Genomic DNA, 20,078 nt, shown 5'->3' with positions numbered 1-20,078 from the left:
GCTAATGGGTTGGTTGCCTAGGAATAGAGAAATTTGAGATTAATTAACCCACTTTGCACCGAATGAAGTCAAAACGACAAGAGGCTAGGTTGATGAATAGCGGTACGGCCTAAATGAGGCATTGCCCGAAATCCACAGTTTAGAATATGAGGCTATTCAGAAGAAACCTGGACCAAAGCTTCACCCTATACAATTAGAGCTACTCCAACTATAGAGATAGAAAGGCATGTACTGACTCTATATAAACAATTTTGAGCTACTGCTCAAGATCCTCGAGACATCTCTAAGTTTGGCTGTATCAAATAATTTCATGGCCTTGACTTCGATGCGTTGGTGGTTACATATTCTTCCATTTCCTAGTTTTAACAGCCTCCTTGGAAACGAACAATGGCTCTTAACCAGCCATAGGCCTTTTTTCTTATCTATAGAAAGATGTAGGACTGTGAGAAAAATATACAAAATATACCTTCAATACAGGCGATTTTAAACTACTACCCACCTATTAACTCCCGGATATACTGCCAACCTATCCACTATATCACTCCAGCTCTTCTCACCAATCCCATCCCCTGAAAAAACAACAAAAGTTTCACTTCTCACTTTCAGGCCACTTCCAAAAGATATTAGACCCTTCAACGTCAGCCAACGGATTCCCTTCACCGTCCTTGGCGGTTCCAAATTGCTCGTCAAACCCGCACTTCCTGTAGAAATCATCTTTGCCCAATGCGCTCACCACCGAAGCGCAAACTCCTTCAGCTTCAGCCTGATCAAGGCCCCATTGCACAAGCTGCCGACCAACATTCTTCCCTTGAAAATCTGGATGTACGGCTAATGCTTCGAGATACCAAGATTCAGCGCGCTTGCCGCTCCAGATCGAGTCGAAGTGAGGATATGCTCTTTCGATAATGTCTTCTTCTTTGGGGTCAACTGCACGACTTGGTCTGGCCCAGGAGTCAATCTTCATGGCGACTGAAGATAGTGGTTTCACTAAGTTGCCTGAACTGTATTAACTACAGTCATAAATTGGAGAGAGAGAGAGGAACTCACGAGGATCAAAGAACCATAGATCAAACTTTTTGCCCCCTTCACCGAGTCGTGCCCACTGTGCAATTCCAGCAATGACCTCGTTGCCATTCTTATCCTTAGCCACAGCCGCAAGCCATTTCCAACGATAATCCCAGAAATTGACCCGTGCACGTCGCAGCCAGTACAGATCTACATCATCAGGGTACTCATTCCGATGCGGGTGGATCAGATCGCCAAAAAGGTTATCCCCCCAAAAGGCCTTCGACATGACATTTGCGATCTCCGGAAGCTCCGAGTAATAAGCATCGCGTAACACAATCTCGGACATTGCGAGTCAGTTGAGAAATGATCGTGTACGGAGTATGCTTGCAGTAATTCGTAATGCAAGAGCCAGGAGTCTTGTATTTCTTGGGAACTGATCTGAAACGGTCTAGAACTGCTGTTGGCTGGGTTTTCAACATGATCCGATTAGCCCGCTTCAATCCTTGTCCCCAGATCCTGTGAGTTTTTTCATATCCTGGACGCTGGAAGGGTTCCGCGAACCTGGCGTGACATGACATGGATGAAGCCCTTGTACTTGCATGTAAAGCTCCACTCCCACTGCATGTCTCAAGGCATCACTGACTCAAAACCCCGAGGACTTTTGTCTGAATTAAAACGGCATGTTCGTGAGATACCTCAGCGTTTTGTAAATACATCTTGGTGGTCCTCATACGTGACATTCCACGCAACCTCCTTATTAATGATCAACTCTTGACTCCCAGCTCTTGAACTTGATCCCTCTTCCGACACATCCCGACTATTACTCCTGCTTGATCTATGGGCCGCGGTAGTTTGGTTCGACACCTGATCAGGTCTCCAATTCGCACTATGAGCTGTCGCTGTTGCCGAAGCCGCATTCGTAGAGCGATTATTCCGTAGTGATTGCAGTGCATAAGCCTTGCTTGAACCCGACATCGTAAAGTCAAATGCGACTGGGAAGCCCATGCCTATGGAGAAGGACTTGAGAAAGTTCTTCAGGTTGGGCATTGTCGCGGAGATAAGAGACCACGCAATCATAACTTGTTGGCAGATGAGGGTGTTTGTAACGGCGAATTGAGGCTCGAGAGATGATGGGTATATTTGGGAGTATGCGAGATGGACGGAGGAAATGGCGATGAGTGGGATTCGGAATGAGAATGCTGTGACGACTTGGCATTTTCGGGCAAAGGAGATGTTGACGGACCACGAGAGGTGAAGAACGAGGAGCCAGGTTAGGATTTCGGTCAAGATGTCGATTGCAGTGATGACGCCCCAGCGCGCACTCTACCAGGAGTAATTAGACATTTGCAAGTGTTTGTGATGGATGGAAGGGTCCCCATACCTGATCTGGGCATTGTTTGACGTTATTCACAGTCAACAATGTCCCGGCGCGACAGTTCACAAGCCATGCCAAACTTGAGCCGACGCCCCATAGTCCAGTGAACATCATTAGCATCACGCAGACCATCTTGTTCTTGCCGGGCTTGGAGCTGATGATGCGATGTATAAGGGCGAGGACGGAACACTTCGCGAGACTAAGAGCTAGAAGGCAAAGAATGACGGATGCAATCGTGCACTATCAGCACACCTGTCAGCACAAGAGAATAGGGTCAGAGGTTGAGAAACTCACTTTCGAAGAGATCCCCCATTGTTCTGGCGGTGTGATCGAATTGAACTTGCCCAACCCATTACTCAACCCAATAAACACAGCAAGAGCCTGAGCCAAATGCAAAACCTATAAAGTTAGCAATCCATCAAAACACCACCGATCACAAGTCGTTTCTCACCGTCGCAGCAGCAAACAAAACGTCATCGAACCCAAACATCTTGTACTTGATATAAGCCCTTGCCAGCGCAATAAGCGAGGTGTAGATCAGCGACAAGATCGTCACGATCCATAACTTGCCCGCATGATCGTTGAATGTAACGGGAGAAAACCGGTATAGATCATCGTCTAGTGAATCATTCGGATCCATGTTTCAAGATCTGCGAAACTTGGAGAGAATAAAGGGAAGAAATCATTACATCACATGGCAGGAGGCAGGTATATTTTGAAATGCAGAATTATTAAGGTTTGCTCAACCTTGCATGACATGAATCCTCTCCGGCGTCTCGGACTCTTGGTATTGGGATTTATGGCTCGAACCAACGGCACAGCAGTCTACCTCGCTAATTTCCGACATATGATCCTCGTAAAGAAGAAAGGATTTTCCGCTGAAGATATTTCTTACGTATTCATTGGTGGCGGCTTCACATGGGGGGGGGCCTGGTTAGCAGATTGGATCATGCAAGCCACAGCATGGGTGAACCAACAGAGAAAGCAATTCGTGAGATGTGTTCATTGGTTTAACCGAGGAGACGGAATATTACTCACGCATTGTTTGTGACTGCCACGAGGAGATCGGCAATTGACAGCTGTTGGTTTCAGTTAAGATGTGGCTGACTTGACATGCAGACTCGACTGTTGGTTCTTGACCCCGTCGTCAGACCTCATGAAGGAGTAAAACTTCATTTTGGCTGAAATCAATGCCTGCAACCGCCAAGACTGTTGGTCCTTTGTGCCGCACAGGCTCCACCATGTTCCTGACTCCAAAGGCTCCTCTTCTCGAACGACTCCATTGAATCCGAACTTCGCCTAAACACAGACTAAAAAGCAAAACTCGACTCACAACAAGAATTCAGGACCCTCGTAACTGCAATAGCTATGACAATGACATGACTTTGACAAAGATGTCGTTCGGATTGAGTCAGCTAACACAGCGGAAGATTTTCCGGACTTCGGCACGGGACGGGGGGAGGATCACCAATTAGTCAGGGTCTAGCTAGGATGTAAGAGTCTGGCCAGGGTCTACAGGGGTTGGGCAAGCACCATGTACCGTGGAGAGGAACTGTTGGCGGGTGTACATCCTAAAGAGTGTTCCATGCCGCACTCCTGCATTTCTATTACCGAAGCATCTGCAGATTTGTCTTCTTCTTTTTGTTCCTCGATTTATTTTAATTCCTTCTTTAAATCATCGTCCCTCTTCCACTAAGTTGAGTCTTTGCTTGGGAAAGAGTACGCCAAAATGTCTGCTGAAGGCGATAAACGATCAGTCGAAGTTCAAGATGCCGCGTATGGCATCAATGAATCCAGCGAGCATGTCGACGAGAAGAAGGGCAACGCGGCGGATCGCGCCGACATGTACCGCATGGGCAAAACTCAAGAGATGACGGTTCGTCGCAAACCTCGTCCTCATAACTGTGTCAAACTAACAAACGCGTCAGAGAAACTTTCGTTTTCTGTCCATCTTTGGCTTCTCCATGATCCTCATGGCGTCTTGGGAGTTCTCCCTCAGGTACGTTGCGCTGAGGATAAGATGGTGAATAAAGCTGACCTTTCTAGTGTCTCAACAATCGGTCTCGTCAACGGCGGCACAGCAGGTCTGATCTGGATGTTCTTCGTCTGCTGGATGGGCTTCCTCCTCGTCAACACCTCCATGGCCGAAATGGCTTCAATGTCCGTACCGCCACCGCTACTTCACCACCAATTACTGACAGAACTACAGGGCTCCTACGACAGGAGGCCAATACCACTGGGTCTCCGAATTCGCACCACCAAAATACCAGAAACTCATCAGCTACCTCATGGGCTGGATGTGTGTCCTCGGCTGGCAGACATCATGCGCTTCATCAGCTTTCATCGCCGGAACGCAAATCCAAGGCCTCGTAGTGTTGAATTATCCCGATTACGTTCCTAAGCCATGGCATGGAACACTACTTACTATCGCAGTAGCTGCTTTCTCGGTTGTGTTCAACACACTCCTTGCTAGAAAGTTACCGTTGATTGAAGCAACAGTTCTTGTCATTCACATCTTTGCGTTCTTCGGCATATTGGTTACCCTTTGGGTTCTCTCACCGCGGGCTGATGCTACTGCTGTGTTTACCGAGTTCACCGACGGTGGTGGTTGGGGAAGTATCGGCGGTTCTACGCTCGTTGGTATTCTTGCGGGGGTGTTGCCGTTGCTTGGTGCTGATGCTGCTGTGCACATGTCCGAGGAACTCCGCGATGCGAGCCGCACTCTACCAAAGGCTATGATCTCAACGACTGTTTTCAACGGTGCGTTTGGCTGGATCATGGTTATCACATACTGTTTCTGCATCGGTAATCTCGAGGAGGTCATTGCTTCGCCAACAGGATATCCCTTTATGCAAGTATTCCTGAACTCAACTCAGTCGACGAGTAGTGCTACTGCTATGGCATCTTTCCTCGTTATCATGACTGGTTTCTCCAACCTCACCATGGTAGCTACATCGTCACGCCAACTCTTTGCTTTCGCACGAGATCACGCTGTTCCGTTCAGCCCTTGGTTTTCGAAGGTCCCCACAGGATGGGATGTTCCTATCAACGCTATCCTGACCACCTTTTTGATCTCGAGTCTCCTGTCTCTTATCAACATTGGTTCAGCAGTCGCCCTCAACTCAATCACTTCATTGGCGACAACATCCCTTCTCTCAAGTTACATCGTCTCAATCGGATGCATGATCTGGCGACGATCAACGAACAATCCTCTCCTCAAGTCTAAGTTCAGTCTTGGAAGATGGGGTCTTGCTGTCAACATCGTCTCCGAAGCCTTCCTCATTATAATTTTCGTCCTGGCTTTCATGCCAGGAAACCCCAACCCGTCCCCATCAGAGATGAACTGGAGCATTCTCATTTATGGGGCTGTCGCGGTGTTCTCCGTGGGATACTACTTATTCCGAGGAACCCACCGTTATGAAGGCCCTGTGGCATATGTCAGAAAGCTGGAACAGTAGAGGCACCATAGCAAAGCAAGATTTGTGTTCTTATACTTTCCCCTGGTTTAAGTCAGGGGTTAAGCTAGTAACTGCAGATTGATTTAATAAAATGAAATATTCACTCTCTGCACAATATGTACTGACAGCGTAGTTATGCTGATAAGGACTACGTTAAACCGTGAGACACGGGGAGAAAATCAATTTTCCATCTATCCTCCACCAACGCCTATAACCCTAACCTTTTATCATCCATGATATGATATACTACTCCTACAAACTTACATAATAAGAATCGGCGTCTCACTACTAACGATCTCTGTCCACCTCCTCGTCCCCTGCATACTCCAAATCGTCCCCAACGCCTTAACCGCAACAGGAATACTTCCAAAATTCGTAACGCTATACAAATCTGCCAACCTCCCCGCAAAGAACTCCCTATGCTCCGGAAGGATGCTCTCCGCAGCGGCAATAAAGTACGTCCACACAAGGGCGTGCGCTCCTTTTGTGGAACAGTCGAGGTTGAGGACTTTGAGACGCAGTTGCTCGACGAGATGGATGGACTCGTCGTCGCTGAGGGAGGATTCCGCGCGGCGACGGTAGATGCTGCAGGCGTCGAAGATGGCGGAGCGGATGGTTTCGATGTTGGTGAAGTGTTCAGATTGTGGGGGGAGTTCGGGGTAGGACATGAAGTCGAGGTAAGCTTCTGGGCCGGTGAGGACTTTGAGGCCTTTGGATTCGTTGGCTAGGGGGACGCCAAAGAGTTGGAACCTGAGATATCAGTCAGTGAACAGTCGGAATTTCATCAGTAAATGATCTTACATCTTGATCTGCTGAAGAAAAAAGTCCTTCAGACTCGGTGGTAGCATTGATATCCAGTCTGGATATTGCGTGAGGCAGTTGAGCATCTCCAAAAGGTATGTGTAGTTGTCGGCACCAGTGATTGTTTCACCAACCAAAAGCACCAAGATTGTCGCAAGGATATATGGGTTGAAGAGTTGTTCGGGGCTAAGTTGAAGTGAGTCCCGCCGTAGCTTCTGGACAATAGCTTGGTGACCTGCTTCAGCGATGCGTTGTAACTTGGGATCCCTTTGTCCTAGGTGAAACGCCGAGACGACTGATACAGCTTGTGCGAGATTCTCATCCTGATGGGCGAGCGGTAGAATGACGTCTCTGTATCCGTTGCTGAAGGAGAATGAATCTAGTACAACCATGTGTCCGGCGATGATCTCAGAAACTACGTGTGTTAGAATGGTGACTCTAAAGAGGAGGCTGGAACTTACAATGACTGAACAACCTCCTTGTTTGGGTATTCGAAGCTTCATTCAGTGCTGGATGTATCGTAACACCGTATCGATACGGCACAACAACACCACCAAATTCAGAAGCCGAGTCATCCGACGACGGTGACGTAGCATCATCAGAAGACGCCGAGTCGGGAGGATTCGACGAGGTCGGACTATCAGAAGGAGCCCGTCCCTTGGTCTTCCTCGCCCTCTCCTTTCTCGCCTTCTGCGCAGAGTCAACCCATCTGAGACTCTTCCCAGGCTGAGGTTCCGCCGGCATCGATGACGAGATAAACGTCAAAGTCAAAGGCTTCCCAGCACCAGGTGTGGAGTCAACAGCCATGTGGCTACTGTACCTACACCTCAAGCCCTGCCCAGAGCAAGCGATACCTTTTTTCTGACACTTGAGACATTCCGGCTCTGTCTTGTCACACCTAAGACGTCTCTTGCAGCACTCGTAACAGCCTAAAACTCAGTTGTCAGCCCTATCATTCGCAATGGGTGGAGTTCAACACGCACCGTTATTCCTCTTAGCAAGCGACATCTGAAAGCCAAGAAAACCTAGTTGAAAAACAGGGGCCCTCTCTCTCGGTGTCTTACTGTTTTGGGGAGACCGGAATCTCTTATACTCAGCACGTTTTAGTTTTCTGGGGAGAAGGTTGATGGGTTTACGAGAGCCCGGTATGTGAGATACGCGCTTGCGTGATGGGGATTACGCATGGGCATCCGGATAGAGCTTCATGCTCGACGCTATTGATTGGTGAATTGTCAGAGCTTCTAGATCAGGGTCTGGACAGAACTAGCGGCAATTCCGGGCCACACCGAAGAGTGACGGACCTTGAGATTTGAATAGGAGTAGGTACGGGGTAGTGACAAATGTCACCGATAAAAGCCATGGCGTAGTGATTACAATTACCGTGCTAATATTGTATTTTATTATCTCTTCTCGGACATGTTGTCGTCAGCTTGGTTCAATGATGGTCAACTAATCAAGGACCTTGACGTCTTTCAAGCGCATGTATCACAAGGGAGGCTCACAGAAAACAAGCATCGATAAACGCCACAGCGCCCTCCAAAGAACAAGACTAGAACCCAAATCGAAGGGCCCCTTTCTCACATGAGAAAGAAAATAAGCAAAGGGCGAATATCTCACTGTGAGACACGTTATGGCTCATAACTTACCAGAAAATGGGAACCAGCTCGCAGCCACCATACTTCAGCCGCACCGTCAGACTAACTCGCCATGGCATTCTCGAACCTTGAGGTCCAATTGAAGGGATCGCCTTTGCCGAATATATCTTGACGGGAAGGGATCGCGATCCCGGAAGCTTTCCCGCGAGTGACATGCCGCGGATATCTTCCTTCCCAAGCGAAAGGCGGGCTTGGGAGCTAAAACTGTCTGGGGAAAGGTATGGGGAGGGATGAGAAATTTAGCAAAATTAGGAATGCCATAATTACCGTCGGTTAAATTCTTCGGCATGAACAAACTTATAGTCTTGTTTGTCAAAGCGAAATGTCTCGGCACAATTATAAACTCTATTTCCCATAGTCTTCAAAGCGGCCGGTTCCGACGATCCCAATTGAGACAGACTTGCCGTCTCGAAGCTATCGTGAACCCCGCGGGGTATTTTGTGCTAGTATTTATGCCAAGACCATGATTTACATAACTCCTCTTCATAGATAAGTAGCCCAGCACCCATTCGCAGAACGTTGTCTTAGTTATCTCCCTTATCCGCTTATCGGCCTTCGGTTCGGTTGATTAGTTACCGAGAAGGGCAGGCTATCATGAGAATTTTTACACCAGATCCATAATTTATCATGTTATTCCCGGTTTTTATTCTGGAGCGGTATCGGGACTATCACGTTAGATTTTCTGACCGTAACATGATTGCAACAAGCTACTTAGGATTGCGATACCGCAGTTCCTCACCTTGAATTCGTTGTTCGAAATTTATTTGTTTTTAATGACTGAAAAATGACTGAAAAAACGCCCCAAACTGATGAGCCCAATGGCGAGACAATGTTGTAAGTTCCCAATCCCCTTTGCCAAGTGAAAAATGTTAACGAGTAAAGCAAACCAATCAATACTTTACGTCGTGAACCGACGAGGTCAGAGATGCAAGATCTCGAAATCATCGCCTCAGCTGGTGCATCTTTCCGACCCGGCGACATCCCGCCTCCCCCCGACGGCGGCATCGAAGCATGGACACAAGTAGCAATGGGCTGGATCGTCATCTTCGCAACATGGGGCTACGTCAACTCGTTTGGAAGTTTCCAAGCCCACTACACCTCCACACTCCCCCAATCACCTTTCCAAATCTCCTGGATTGGGTCGATCCAAGTATGGTTTACATTCTTTGGGAGTGCATTCTCTGGAAGGTTGCTAGATGCTGGGTTTTGGATTCCCACGTTCCTTGTTGGTGCGGGACTGCAGCTCATCGGGATTTTCATGATGAGCTTGTCGACTTCTTATTGGCATCTTATGATCACACAGGGTGTTGTCACTGGTATTGGCGGGGGTATTATCTTTGCGCCGTCGTTGGCATTGGTGGCGACGTATTTTGAGAAAAGGAGAGGTATTGCTATTGGGCTGGTGACTACCGGGAATTCTCTCGGTGGTACTGTTTATCCTCTTGTTGTTCGAGCACTTCTTCCCAGCATCGGTATGCCGTGGACTGCGAGGGTGCTGGGATTCATCAATCTGGCTGGATTTATCCTCGTGGCCATTTTCATGAGGCCAAGACTTCCGCCGCGACAGACTGGACCTATTATCGATTGGAGTGCGTTCAGGGATACTCTTTATGTGTCTTATGTGGGCGGGCTGTTCTTCTTTGTGTGGTCTGTGTATTACACTTTCTACTACGTGAGTATCTATAACATTCCCTCTTGATAACTCCCACTGACGTTACAAAAGCTGGCATCCTTTGGCCAACAAGAAGTCGGAATGTCATTCGCTGATTCATCCCTCATCACCACCATAATCAACGCCGTCGGCCTTCCAACCCGAGTCCTAATCCCCGTTCTCGCCGACAGAATCGGCCCATTGAACACCATCGCACCAGCAGCTCTTTGCGTCGCCATAGTTGCATATACATGGGTTGCAGTTCACGACGTTGCCGGTGTTTACATCTTCTCTATCTTCTACGGCATTGCATCTGGCGCTTTCCAAAGTCTCATGCCCACTGGAGTCGCCAGTATCACGACGAGGCTAGATACAATCGGTACGAGAATGGGCATGTGTTTCAGTCTCGTCTCTTTTGCGGGTTTGTCTGGACCGCCTATTGGGGGGTTATTGCAGGATCGAAGTCTCACTGGGGCTCATATCTGGGCTGCGCTTTCGAGTACACTCTGCGCGGTGCTATTGGTGCTCGCGAGAGTTTTGAAGGTTGGTTGGAAGGTAAAGACTAGATGTTAGACAAAACCATATAGATGCTCTCAATAATCTAGATAGACTAATGCTTAATTGAAGTCATAGAACTTCCATCCCGCTTTGAAGTCCTTCGTAAGCTCGTCGTTCAGAATCAACGCCTTAACCATCTCAATCGGCAACCCACCAGTCTTCAAAATAGCATCATGATACTCCTTCTGCGTCATCTTCCCACCATCAACAGCCATCTCTCTCAACTTCCAAAGCTGAAGCGCACCAAGCATATACCCAGCTTGATAAAGCGGCGAGTATGTCCCCTCGACAGATCGTCTGACCTCGCCCTCAGCCGTACTCCTCTCGTGATTGATCCTCTCAACGAGCAGATCAACAGCCTCTTGAGCCGTCATCTCACCTAAGTGAAACTTCAACGAGAAAATAATCCTCAAACAGCGATGCATGCGCCACCAAAGTGCACCGATCCTATTTTCAGGAGACTTATGGAAGTCATCTCGAGAGTAGAATAGGAACTCCCAGTACAATGCCCAACCTTCCACAAAGAAGGGGGTATCGAAAATTTCTTTCCTATGAGAGTTATACCGATCGGCCATGTAGAGCTGCAGTCTGTGGCCAGGGAACATTTCATGGAAAGCCGTCGCATGAGCGAAGTGCTTGTTGTTTCCTCGCATGACCATGAGTTTAAGATCATGCTCCATTGATGAAACCGGATAGGAAACTTGAATAACCGGACCGCCTAGGAAGAAGGGCGAAACTTTCTGTTGTTCTGCACTGATCATCGTCATGCGCCACGTTGAGTTTGCCAAAGGGGGAATGGTGACGAGATCGCGCTCTGTGACGAAGAGACTTCCTTCAACGACCAAGTTGCGAACAAATTCTGTTTGCTTGCCGGGATCAACGTAGTCGTTTTTGACGTGTTCAAGGGCTTTCTTCCATTCCTTGCCGTAGCCGAGAGCTTCGGATTGTTTGATCATTTCCTTTTCGCACCATGCGAATTCTTGGTTGCCAACCTTGATGAGCTCCTCAGGCATGTAGGGAATCATCTCGGCTTCGAGTTCGACTTCCAGTCCTTTGCGCCCGATTGGCTCCCCAACAATGGCGTCTTCTCCGTCCTTTTGATTCATCCCGGCCAGTTTTGTCTGAACGACGTCAAGATAGCTTGTAAGAGAGGTATTTGCCGCCTGCCAAGGCGTTGTAACCCAGAAGTCAAACAGGGGATCATATGTTGAGTAAAATGTGAACCATTCGCCCAAAAGATCAAGAAGGTTGGCGACGGCTTTACTCGCGAGATATCCCGTTGTTTCCGTGACATTGAAACCACCATCTTGCACCTTTGTCTGTACTTTGGCGATAGATTTGGTGATGTTATTCAGCAAACCAGCTGTTTCTTTTGCCTTCATAGGATCGACATCCTGGCGCGCCTCAAGTATCCCAATAAGATCATCCGCAAACGGTAGCAGGGGATCATATTTCTCTTTCGAGGCTTTCTGAAGATCCAGATTGTTGAGTTGACGTGTATGGTACGTGTTGAGCATAATATAGTCCACTTTGCCTTCCTGATCGAGATGCTCAAAGTCAATTTCGCTAAGAAGATCCTGTTCGCTCTTGTGATATGTCGTCAGGGCCTGATACCGGCGCGGGGCCATGTCAATGTTGTAGAACTCATCGAGTTCACCGAGGTCTGCCTGTGTTCGGATGACATGGTCTGTCATGGACAAGTTGAAAGAGTCTCCTGCGATAGCGAATGAGCCCCATTGGCCACCAAAGTGACTCCCTGCTAATGCCATCTTTGTAAGTAGCATCAGTATATAGTAGATGCTATAGGTGCTGGAAAGGCAGAGGGCTAGTGCAAGCAACCACAGAATGACCATCTTAAAGAGGGGTCTTTGAGTTGACCTTTATACTCTAAAATATCAATATCGTACTACTCAAAGTTCGGCTATGTAACCCGTTAATATCGGACGTGTGATCCGCGATGTCGATCAGTGCGACCTTTCGAAGACTTGTAAGATAAAGCAGGGTTCCCCGCCCGCGAGACTCTGGGCACTTTTGATACTTCCAGTCATACAAGGATCACGATATACTCTATTTGGTAGGTAGATAGCTGTACTCTACGTCATATTCGAAAGACAATTCTCTTTAGTGTTTGATTAGGAGTCGGCTCCATGCAGAGAAACGTTGCATGGTATGGCTGTGGATATCTAGGTAGGATTTATGGTTGTTTTAGGGTTTTGCTATCGGGCTGTTCGGGACGGAGATACGAGATGATTGGTTGGCTTGGTTGAGAATACGATGGGAGATCACTGCCGATAGTTTGACTTGGCCGTAAAATGAGACATTGAGAATTAAATTACAAGAACCCTTATTAACGCCAGCGATATCTAGCATCTCAGACTCCGAGTCCCAGCTAGGTCTGAACTTCCTAGGTCCAAAATTTGATTCGGCTTAACAGCATCCTCTTCATAACAGTGCAGCCTCACTTGTGTTCATGCTTAGCCTTCTTCTTCGGCCTCATCTCGCCTTCATAGATCTTGAAGAAATTTTCCGGTTCAGTGGGGTGCTCTCCGGTCACATCGTGGAAAGCTGTGGTTGAGATGTAGTTGGTTTTGCCCTCCTTCACAAGGCTGTAGTACTCGAGGAGATATTGCTGTTCGGATGGATCGATCTCAGACTGGGACTTGAGAACTCTCTTCGCTTCGGCACTGGATATTGTCAGCCTATAAAAATTGGAATATGGTGAAGGAAGCGTACTGGGAAATGTTCTCGAACTGAAGTTCGGCGCCGAGAGCCTTGCTGGCTGCTTCTGCGAGCTCTTTGCCAGCACAGAGCATGGGGCCTAACGGATGTTAGCGATCTGATTTGAGCTGAACAAATCCAGATATCTACCAGTTACGACCATCATTTGTCCACGGTGACGGTCATCAAAACCATGCTTGCCCTTGCCAGTCAGAACATGAGCAGCGACTTGAGCAACGTCCTGCAAGGTTTTCAGTAACATCCCAGGCAGAGAGGTCAGAATCAACTTACACCAAGTGCAACAGGCGCAAACTTGTGGAATTCTCCAATTGGAAGCGGCAGAACACCCTCCGACTTGGCCTGCTGCCCATACAGCAAAAGGTTCTCAGCATAGAACCCAGCCCTAAACAGTCAGTCATCTTTCTTTGACCCTCTCAACAGACTCACCGAATAATACAAGGGGACGTTCCAGTAGAAACATTCGGATCCCCCTTCGCCTCCATAACCAACGTCTCCAAATCAATAAACTCCCTCAGTCTCGGCTGCTTCCCCCTCTCAGCATAATCGCACCCCGCCGAACTAATAAGCAGCACATTCGGAACATCTGCCTTCTTCGCAGCATGAACGAGCTCCTCACTAATCTCAAGCTTATGCTCGTGAGCAGGAGGAACGAGACAGATGGTGTCGCACCCAGTGTCTTGTAGGGTTTTGGCCATTTCACGAAGACGGCCGGGCTTATGGGCGACGATCTTGGCGCCGAGGTCTTGAAGTTCTTTTGCTTTTGGGGAGTCGGGATGAAGAGTTAAACCAATGACGGAGTCGACTTTGCGAGAAAAGTCACGGTGTTTGAGGATTAGTTCGGCGATGAGAAAGCCGGTGTTACCGTCAACGGCAGTGATGCAGATGTTTCGTGACATTACGAAGGTCTCGTAGGTGATCCAAGGGTTGCGTTAGAATATTCAGCCTTGGCGGATTGATGCGAAGGTGCAGAAATTAGTGGAGAGTATTTATATGGTGCTTTGTAGCTTATACTTACGTTTGGTCGTCACATCTGTTGGCTCCCCTCAGGTAACACAACTTTCGTCATTCATCGCAATTGACTACTGTTATGATGCTCTACGTACGTTTGGCAGAATACCAAAGATGTCAGTGCGGGGAAAATCCTCCGGTAACGCCATTTACGTACCTCCGTAGTCATTTTTGGGATTGAGATATTGCTGAGAAGCGAGGGATCATGACTGACGACAATATTGCGAAATTGCAAGGTAAGGCGCGCGAAGCAAACATCAGCTCCCTCTTAGTCCCGGATCAGCCCATATCAGCCTAGCTCAGCCAAAGGCGTAAGGAGGACCGCTCTTGTTCCATTTCTAGGCTACTGTATAAACGCCTAAGTCTGGCCACTTACCTTGAACCCTATAAATATCATTCTTAAACTATTTAAACAGACTAAAAACTATTAATTATATTACATAACGGAGAAGCTCTTCAAGTCCACTTTTAATGTTTCATGCAGGGTCCTCAAATGTTGACTATATCAGAATTTCCCATCTTAGTAATGCCACGTCTCAAGTGGAGTTATTAGATAGGAACTCCTGCGTTTTAACTTTGTTACAGGCCAGGCGCTGTTTCAGCCAAGAGAAGAGCCATCATCACCCTATTCAGGGGATGTCTTTTTGTCGAACATATAAATACATAGAAAAGGATGCCATAAGTTCACTTTCGCTATTCTCTCTTCTCTATCAAAAAGCATCGGCTTACCCTCTTCATAAGTCCTTATATCTCTTCTCTCCAGGCCTGGTGCCCTTTCTTCTTCTCCAGCAACACAAAATGCAGTTCGCTTTAGTCTCAGTTCTTTTCGCCGTTGGCGTCTTTGCGAAGAATGGGTATGCCTGGAACTTTGCACTAGTTATATTGAGTTCGGCTCTGCTAACACGCCATTGTAGTTGTGGATTTCCCGACGGCCCAGACTGCGTCTCACTGGGCAAGGGAAGCGACGGCTTGGAGGTATTCCGTGATAATGACGGCTGCTGCCTCCTCCCTGCCCGTTGCGGTAATGAAGCCGGCGTTAACTGTCGTCGCGAGAACGAGGGCCCCGATGGTCTACCGATCAACACAAAGAGGGTTGCGCACCGTCGCAGGGCTCAGAAGGACTACCGGTCATAGGTCGAGCGATGGCGAGGAACAGAGAGATGGGTAAACTGTGTGCAGTAGAACTGTTTTATTTTTATAGGGTCAGGTTCACTTGTTAGTAGCTCAGGTAGCGAAAGTGACACTGAATTGTTGCATCGCAGCAAGCACCATTTTATAATCTACAAGAGACTTCTTTGAGCGGAAGTGTTCACCTATCACTACGCTAAAACATAAAATGTACTAGACATGCATTTGAAGAATCTCAGTGGACATTACCTGAGAAAAAAAGAAGAAAACCAAGTTGTCTGCGACGCAAACCTTTGAGTCATTCGCGCCGTCGGCACCATTTCGTGCTGTCCGTGGCACCTTCAGAAATCTCACACTCAAATTACGTAGTGCGAGCGGTAAGCTTAAACTAAGCGCTAGCATGGAGCAAAATTCCTATTAAGGAGAAGCTTATTGTATCCCGGCCTCATAGTGGCAGTGATATTGGTGAGGATCTTGAGACAGATGTTGGAGAATAGAGTATGCGCAAGGACCTTTTCCAACCTGCTTTGTACAGAGGTCACACGACCAAGCAGGCCATTGCTTTCTTGGTCTACGATGGTGTCTAGACTCCTCTTTATCCCGGATTCGTGTGCGGCCTTGATTTCTTTTAGTTTGGCTAGAGCATTGATCAGAAATGGATGAGACGCTGGAAGCCCTTGCTGTTGGTCAGTCGTTTCACTACCTGTCCAATACGCGATGCGAAGGCTGACCTGATCAGTGAATGCATCTGATCGACACCGCTTATCAAAATCGACATGTCTCTTTATAATTTTATTCACAGCCTTTCTTAGTGAAGACCCTTTGCTTCCCATTACCTTCGAGATTCGGGACAGGCTCTTCTGCCATGTCTGCAGACAGTGAAATGACCGCATTTTGATTATGGCAAGATGGAATATGCAAGATAGCACATGAAACACGGATTTTACTCAACCCGGCAGATGAAGCTCGACAACGGCTTAGAACGTCACGGTTTTGCCAAAAGTCATAGAAACATCACATCACCTGGAGACCGAGGCAGTGTAGCTGGAAAATCAATTCATGTTTCTAGATCCTGCCGATAGAGCCCTTCCATCGATCCAAAGTCATGTCTCATAATAGTAATACAACTAGGAAGCCAGTCCACCCTTGCGACCAGCCTCCTTGGCCTTCTCACTACCAGGCTCAAAAGAGCCAGATGAGGCCTTGCCGCCCTCAGAAGCGATCTCTCGCTGAATGATCTGTTAGAATGTGATATGTGCTTTGGTAAGTGGTTGACTAACCTGCTTGTCGGCGTCCATGCTGGCAAATCCGCCAGAGTGGCTGGACTTTCCGCCCTTGGAGGCAATCTCTTGAACCTCCTCCTTGGGTCTATGTTTGTTAGACATGATCACTCAAGGTTTGTAGAATCGGATGAGGCTAGACATACCGGTTGGCAAAGTTGCCGGGGTTGGTGTTGTCGGTGCCAGTCATCTTGATAGTTGTGTAAATAATTATCTAAAATGTCTTTTTTTGCTTAAGTCTGTTCTTCAATCATTGACTGGAATTCTTCATCCTTAAATATTCGTCTTTGACCTAAGGTCCTATGTTAAGTGGTTCATTGACGACGCGTTATGATACGTCTACATGACGTCTACGACTCCACGCGCCCTGACCAACGTCTCAATGCAATTAACAAATGTCTTATCCTCTATTATTTCAAGATGACGTTTCTGAAAAAGCAAAACCGACAAAATTCACGGCTGAGTGACGAGCTCATTATTCCTATGACGTCCAAGATGTTGCTTTGTTTCCTAGCAACAGTATAAGACAACATGTCATTGGTGTAAACTTGAAGTGATCTGCAGGTTTGCAGAGTTGCACATCAATTGAACAAAACGCCGATCTTTTGTGAATTACTTCATGGTGAGGTTTGAGACGGTCGCGTCGTCATTGAGCTGAGATGTCAGGTAATTACCCCTGCGTAAGCACGCCTTGGCGAATCAATGATGATTGTTATTCATGCGATTAATGCAAACTACCTAGGGGGGGCAATAAAACTTAGGACCTTAATCCTAAATAATAAAAAGATTTAAGTAAGATAGGCTAAGTTTAGGAGCTTCTTAAGGAGTTCTATTTTAATAACCTCGTCCAGAGTATGAAGTTTTGTTTCTCCCTAGGGTCTACCAGCAAAGTTATCAGAGATTATATCAGATTCAACGAAGTAGCTGTTTTCCATATAATTCTGGCGCAATGGTGGCTTACTGCCGTTTATCGTGTCACCCAGGATTCGGTCACTTGATGATACCAGTGCACCCTATCAGAAGATATGATCAGCAGAATCATTTTAATCAAAACCTCTGTGTTTAGGCACTGGATCCTATAGAAGGGAACTTCACATTACAGCAACCATATCAAGCTCGTTACAATAGCCTAATCCGAAGTCGAAGCAATCTTAGCAATTGGCGTCGAGTTTCATGAACCAGGGGATTCAAATAGAAAATTGAACGATAAAGCAGTTGGGCAATTAGAACTATTAGTTGTCGGTAAGTAATTAGACATGTATTTCTATTACCCATAACGGATGCAGAGAGTTTCTGCATCTCCGGATATCTTGCGATGAGCTCCTTATAATATAAATCTTTTACTGTTGTATACCCCTTGATAGATCTTAATATTGCAACACTATCCGCCAAACCACCTCAGAAACTGTCTGATAAGGAGGAAGAATTGAATGCCAGCAGATTTAAGTATGTATCTGATATCCAGTAACAAATTCTCCGAATACAAATCCGGTCATTGAGCAGCACGGCATTGATTATGTCACCGCCTTTAACGTTATCCCACCCGCCTGATAAGATACGGAGCCAAACGACAAGGTCAACATCCACCAATAGCAAGACAAGCCGCAACGTCATTCCACCTTACGTAACCGTCTTATTCCCGTCATCTCACGCTTCACCCAAGTCACCGAGTCGGCGACTTAACCTCTCACCAACAAGCCGCTGCAGCATCAACTCTAATCTCAATGGCCGACTCACAAAGTCGCCAAAGCAGCGTCAGATCATCAAGTGCTGCACCTATTCGGACACGTGTAGCTCGTGTGGCTTGCAAAGCGTGTCACGCAAGACGGGTAAAGTGTGACGCCGCTGATGGGCAGCCGTGTTGGCATTGTCGCACGCGCGATGTTACCTGTGAGTTGATAGACTCCAAACGTGGGAAGTACGTAGAATTGTTGTGAAACAATGGGAAATTTGGACTCACGGTTTTGTAGATATGCTAGAAGAAGTACTGCGCAACGAGTCTCAAGAAGACAGCAGGCGCAAAGTCCGGTTGATCAACATGATACCATGCACGACAGTATCGCAGTAATTACGCCTCAAAGTAACGAAAACTCGCAATATCAGGAACATAGTCAGCCAGTCCCATCGAACATCGCGCAGAATAATGAGCCGGGCTCTCAGCAACAGAGCTTGTCCGGGAACGACAAGTCATACTTCCTGGGCGACTCAAGCAGCTTATCATACATTGTCGAGATGATATGCAGTCCAAGAGGCGGAGTCAGCGAGCCCGTAAAAGTCCACTATCCCATACCGGCATCGATAGCAGACCGCGCAATCATTCCAACACGACCCCAAGTTGAGCCCCTCCGCGTACAAGATGCATTCACGATGCCACCGAAAGAGATATCTGACCGTCTTGTGTACACCTTTTTCGAGATCATCCATCCGCCTTATCCGGTAATAGATAGACGCGCCTTTTCGGAGCTGTACAGACAGGGCAAAGCATCGCCTATGCTTTTGCATGCGATGTTCCTTGTCACGTTCATTCTCTGTGATGAAGGTCTTATACAGGCTGCTGGCTTCAGTGATCGGACTGCTGCTCGCAAGCATCATTATCTTCGTGCGAAAACGCTGTATGATGTTGATCATGGTTCCTGGGCATTCAACGCACATACAGGCGAGTTTCTGGGAATATTGATTGCGGGATGCCCGGATGATCAGAAGGACTCGTGGTTCTGGCTTGGATGTGCGACATCTTGTGCGCAGTCTTTGGGGATGTATCGTTCGTATGTGAAGCTTTCGCAGGTTGTGAATCGACACTGACTTGGTCGCAGGACGGTCGCGTCGAGGTTGAGCCCCGAGAAAAGAGCGTTGCGAAAGCGAATCTGGTGGTCTATATACGTAAGTTACAAATGGTGAAACATTCAAAAGTCATCTTACTGACTATTGCAGACTCGTGACCGTCATACTGCCGCATGCCTTGGTAAGCCCTGCAGAATCAGGGATGAAGACTGCGATATCGAACCTCTTACCGAAGAAGACTTCTATTTCGACGACGACCACAACGATCCTCTAATAACCCGACAAGAAGAACACCATACGGCTCTTGCGATAGAGATGGCGAAGGCTGCCGAAATCCGTAGGTCACTTTGCATTGACGAACCTTGTCCTTCGCGTGGCTAATATTTACTCAGTGGGGGATATTGTTATCGCAGAATACAGTCCTCGTCGCCCAGACTTAGAACAATACAAGCCAGACCAATGTCGAACTGGCTCTTGGTGTCTGAGTCAAAAGTTAGAGGAATCATACAATATTAAGGTCGTCGGTGACTTACAGTTGATCTTGACAGGGTCAACATTCCACTCGTAAACCGGGCTGAGTCGATCATATGCTTCATCACGACATTCCAAGGAATAGTCCTCTCGGAACGTTGTTGG

General features: G+C 47.4%; 10 protein-coding genes across 16 annotated transcripts; 4 read left to right on the top strand and 6 right to left on the bottom strand.

The window, feature by feature from the left end:
- Positions 1–589: 589 nt before the first annotated feature.
- FOXG_01276 (uncharacterized protein) lies at positions 590–964 on the bottom strand (the record flags this gene model as incomplete). Its single annotated transcript, XM_018378086.1, has 1 exon — positions 590–964. One exon carries the CDS (start codon positions 962–964, stop codon positions 590–592), a length of 375 nt encoding a protein of 124 aa, XP_018233928.1.
- A 740-nt stretch (positions 965–1,704) lies between these two features.
- Positions 1,705–3,023, bottom strand: FOXG_01275 (uncharacterized protein; the record flags this gene model as incomplete). The annotated part of the gene is made up of 4 exons (XM_018378085.1): positions 1,705–2,331; positions 2,390–2,623; positions 2,678–2,782; positions 2,835–3,023. 4 exons carry the CDS (start codon positions 3,021–3,023, stop codon positions 1,705–1,707), a joined length of 1,155 nt encoding a protein of 384 aa, XP_018233927.1.
- A 462-nt stretch (positions 3,024–3,485) lies between these two features.
- On the top strand, positions 3,486–5,970 carry FOXG_01274 (uncharacterized protein). 2 transcript variants are annotated; one of them, XM_018378083.1, is made up of 4 exons: positions 3,486–4,259; positions 4,312–4,382; positions 4,430–4,543; positions 4,593–5,970. In XM_018378083.1, the coding sequence occupies exons 1-4, from the start codon at positions 4,113–4,115 to the stop codon at positions 5,839–5,841; spliced, it is 1,581 nt and encodes a 526-aa protein (XP_018233925.1). In that variant the 5' UTR covers positions 3,486–4,112; the 3' UTR covers positions 5,842–5,970. The 2 variants fall into 2 exon arrangements, with proteins under 2 accessions (XP_018233925.1, XP_018233926.1); XM_018378084.1 differs by having other exon boundaries at positions 4,430–5,970.
- Positions 4,564–8,609, bottom strand: FOXG_01273 (uncharacterized protein). 4 transcript variants are annotated; one of them, XM_018378079.1, is made up of 7 exons: positions 8,289–8,609; positions 8,145–8,214; positions 7,944–8,048; positions 7,626–7,856; positions 7,104–7,571; positions 6,643–7,057; positions 4,564–6,591 (listed from the first exon to the last, which is right to left on the bottom strand). In XM_018378079.1, the coding sequence occupies exons 4-7, from the start codon at positions 7,648–7,650 to the stop codon at positions 6,102–6,104; spliced, it is 1,398 nt and encodes a 465-aa protein (XP_018233921.1). In that variant the 5' UTR covers positions 7,651–7,856; positions 7,944–8,048; positions 8,145–8,214; positions 8,289–8,609; the 3' UTR covers positions 4,564–6,101. The 4 variants fall into 4 exon arrangements, with proteins under 4 accessions (XP_018233921.1, XP_018233922.1, XP_018233923.1 ...); XM_018378080.1 differs by having other exon boundaries at positions 5,964–6,591; positions 8,145–8,609; XM_018378081.1 differs by lacking the exon at positions 8,145–8,214 and having other exon boundaries at positions 5,964–6,591.
- Positions 8,610–8,847: 238 nt separating this feature from the next.
- Positions 8,848–12,341, top strand: FOXG_01272 (uncharacterized protein). 2 transcript variants are annotated; one of them, XM_018378077.1, is made up of 3 exons: positions 8,848–9,131; positions 9,180–9,969; positions 10,021–12,341. In XM_018378077.1, the coding sequence occupies exons 1-3, from the start codon at positions 9,082–9,084 to the stop codon at positions 10,519–10,521; spliced, it is 1,341 nt and encodes a 446-aa protein (XP_018233919.1). In that variant the 5' UTR covers positions 8,848–9,081; the 3' UTR covers positions 10,522–12,341. The 2 variants fall into 2 exon arrangements, with proteins under 2 accessions (XP_018233919.1, XP_018233920.1); XM_018378078.1 differs by lacking the exon at positions 8,848–9,131 and having other exon boundaries at positions 9,138–9,969.
- On the bottom strand, positions 10,443–12,486 carry FOXG_01271 (uncharacterized protein). The gene has a single exon (XM_018378076.1). It carries the CDS (start codon positions 12,357–12,359, stop codon positions 10,566–10,568), a length of 1,794 nt encoding a protein of 597 aa, XP_018233918.1. The 5' UTR covers positions 12,360–12,486; the 3' UTR covers positions 10,443–10,565.
- Positions 12,487–12,783: 297 nt separating this feature from the next.
- Positions 12,784–14,468, bottom strand: FOXG_01270 (uncharacterized protein). 2 transcript variants are annotated; one of them, XM_018378075.1, is made up of 7 exons: positions 14,411–14,468; positions 14,261–14,340; positions 13,672–14,188; positions 13,516–13,627; positions 13,375–13,465; positions 13,240–13,324; positions 12,784–13,190 (listed from the first exon to the last, which is right to left on the bottom strand). In XM_018378075.1, the coding sequence occupies exons 3-7, from the start codon at positions 14,139–14,141 to the stop codon at positions 12,965–12,967; spliced, it is 984 nt and encodes a 327-aa protein (XP_018233917.1). In that variant the 5' UTR covers positions 14,142–14,188; positions 14,261–14,340; positions 14,411–14,468; the 3' UTR covers positions 12,784–12,964. The 2 variants fall into 2 exon arrangements, with proteins under 2 accessions (XP_018233917.1, XP_018233916.1); XM_018378074.1 differs by having other exon boundaries at positions 13,672–14,340.
- A 348-nt stretch (positions 14,469–14,816) lies between these two features.
- Positions 14,817–15,566, top strand: FOXG_18057 (uncharacterized protein). Its single transcript, XM_018398099.1, has 2 exons — positions 14,817–15,107; positions 15,168–15,566. Exons 1-2 carry the CDS (start codon positions 14,890–14,892, stop codon positions 15,385–15,387), a joined length of 438 nt encoding a protein of 145 aa, XP_018233915.1. The 5' UTR covers positions 14,817–14,889; the 3' UTR covers positions 15,388–15,566.
- Positions 15,567–16,420: 854 nt separating this feature from the next.
- On the bottom strand, positions 16,421–16,972 carry FOXG_01269 (conidiation-specific protein 10). Its single transcript, XM_018378073.1, has 3 exons — positions 16,808–16,972; positions 16,662–16,749; positions 16,421–16,610 (listed from the first exon to the last, which is right to left on the bottom strand). The coding sequence occupies exons 1-3, from the start codon at positions 16,849–16,851 to the stop codon at positions 16,509–16,511; spliced, it is 234 nt and encodes a 77-aa protein (XP_018233914.1). The 5' UTR covers positions 16,852–16,972; the 3' UTR covers positions 16,421–16,508.
- A 1,383-nt stretch (positions 16,973–18,355) lies between these two features.
- On the top strand, positions 18,356–20,010 carry FOXG_01268 (uncharacterized protein; the record flags this gene model as incomplete). The annotated part of the gene is made up of 5 exons (XM_018378072.1): positions 18,356–18,579; positions 18,632–19,426; positions 19,475–19,541; positions 19,593–19,779; positions 19,835–20,010. Exons 1-5 carry the CDS (start codon positions 18,386–18,388, stop codon positions 20,008–20,010), a joined length of 1,419 nt encoding a protein of 472 aa, XP_018233913.1. The 5' UTR covers positions 18,356–18,385.
- Between the last annotated feature and the right edge of the window lie 68 nt (positions 20,011–20,078).

The sequence above is a fragment of the Fusarium oxysporum genome, chromosome 1, assembly GCF_000149955.1.
Source record: "Fusarium oxysporum f. sp. lycopersici 4287 chromosome 1, whole genome shotgun sequence".
NCBI classification, from domain to species: domain Eukaryota; kingdom Fungi; phylum Ascomycota; class Sordariomycetes; order Hypocreales; family Nectriaceae; genus Fusarium; species Fusarium oxysporum.
The sequence above is the reverse complement of the archived record's forward strand: the minus strand, read 5'-3'. Positions and strand labels throughout refer to the sequence as shown.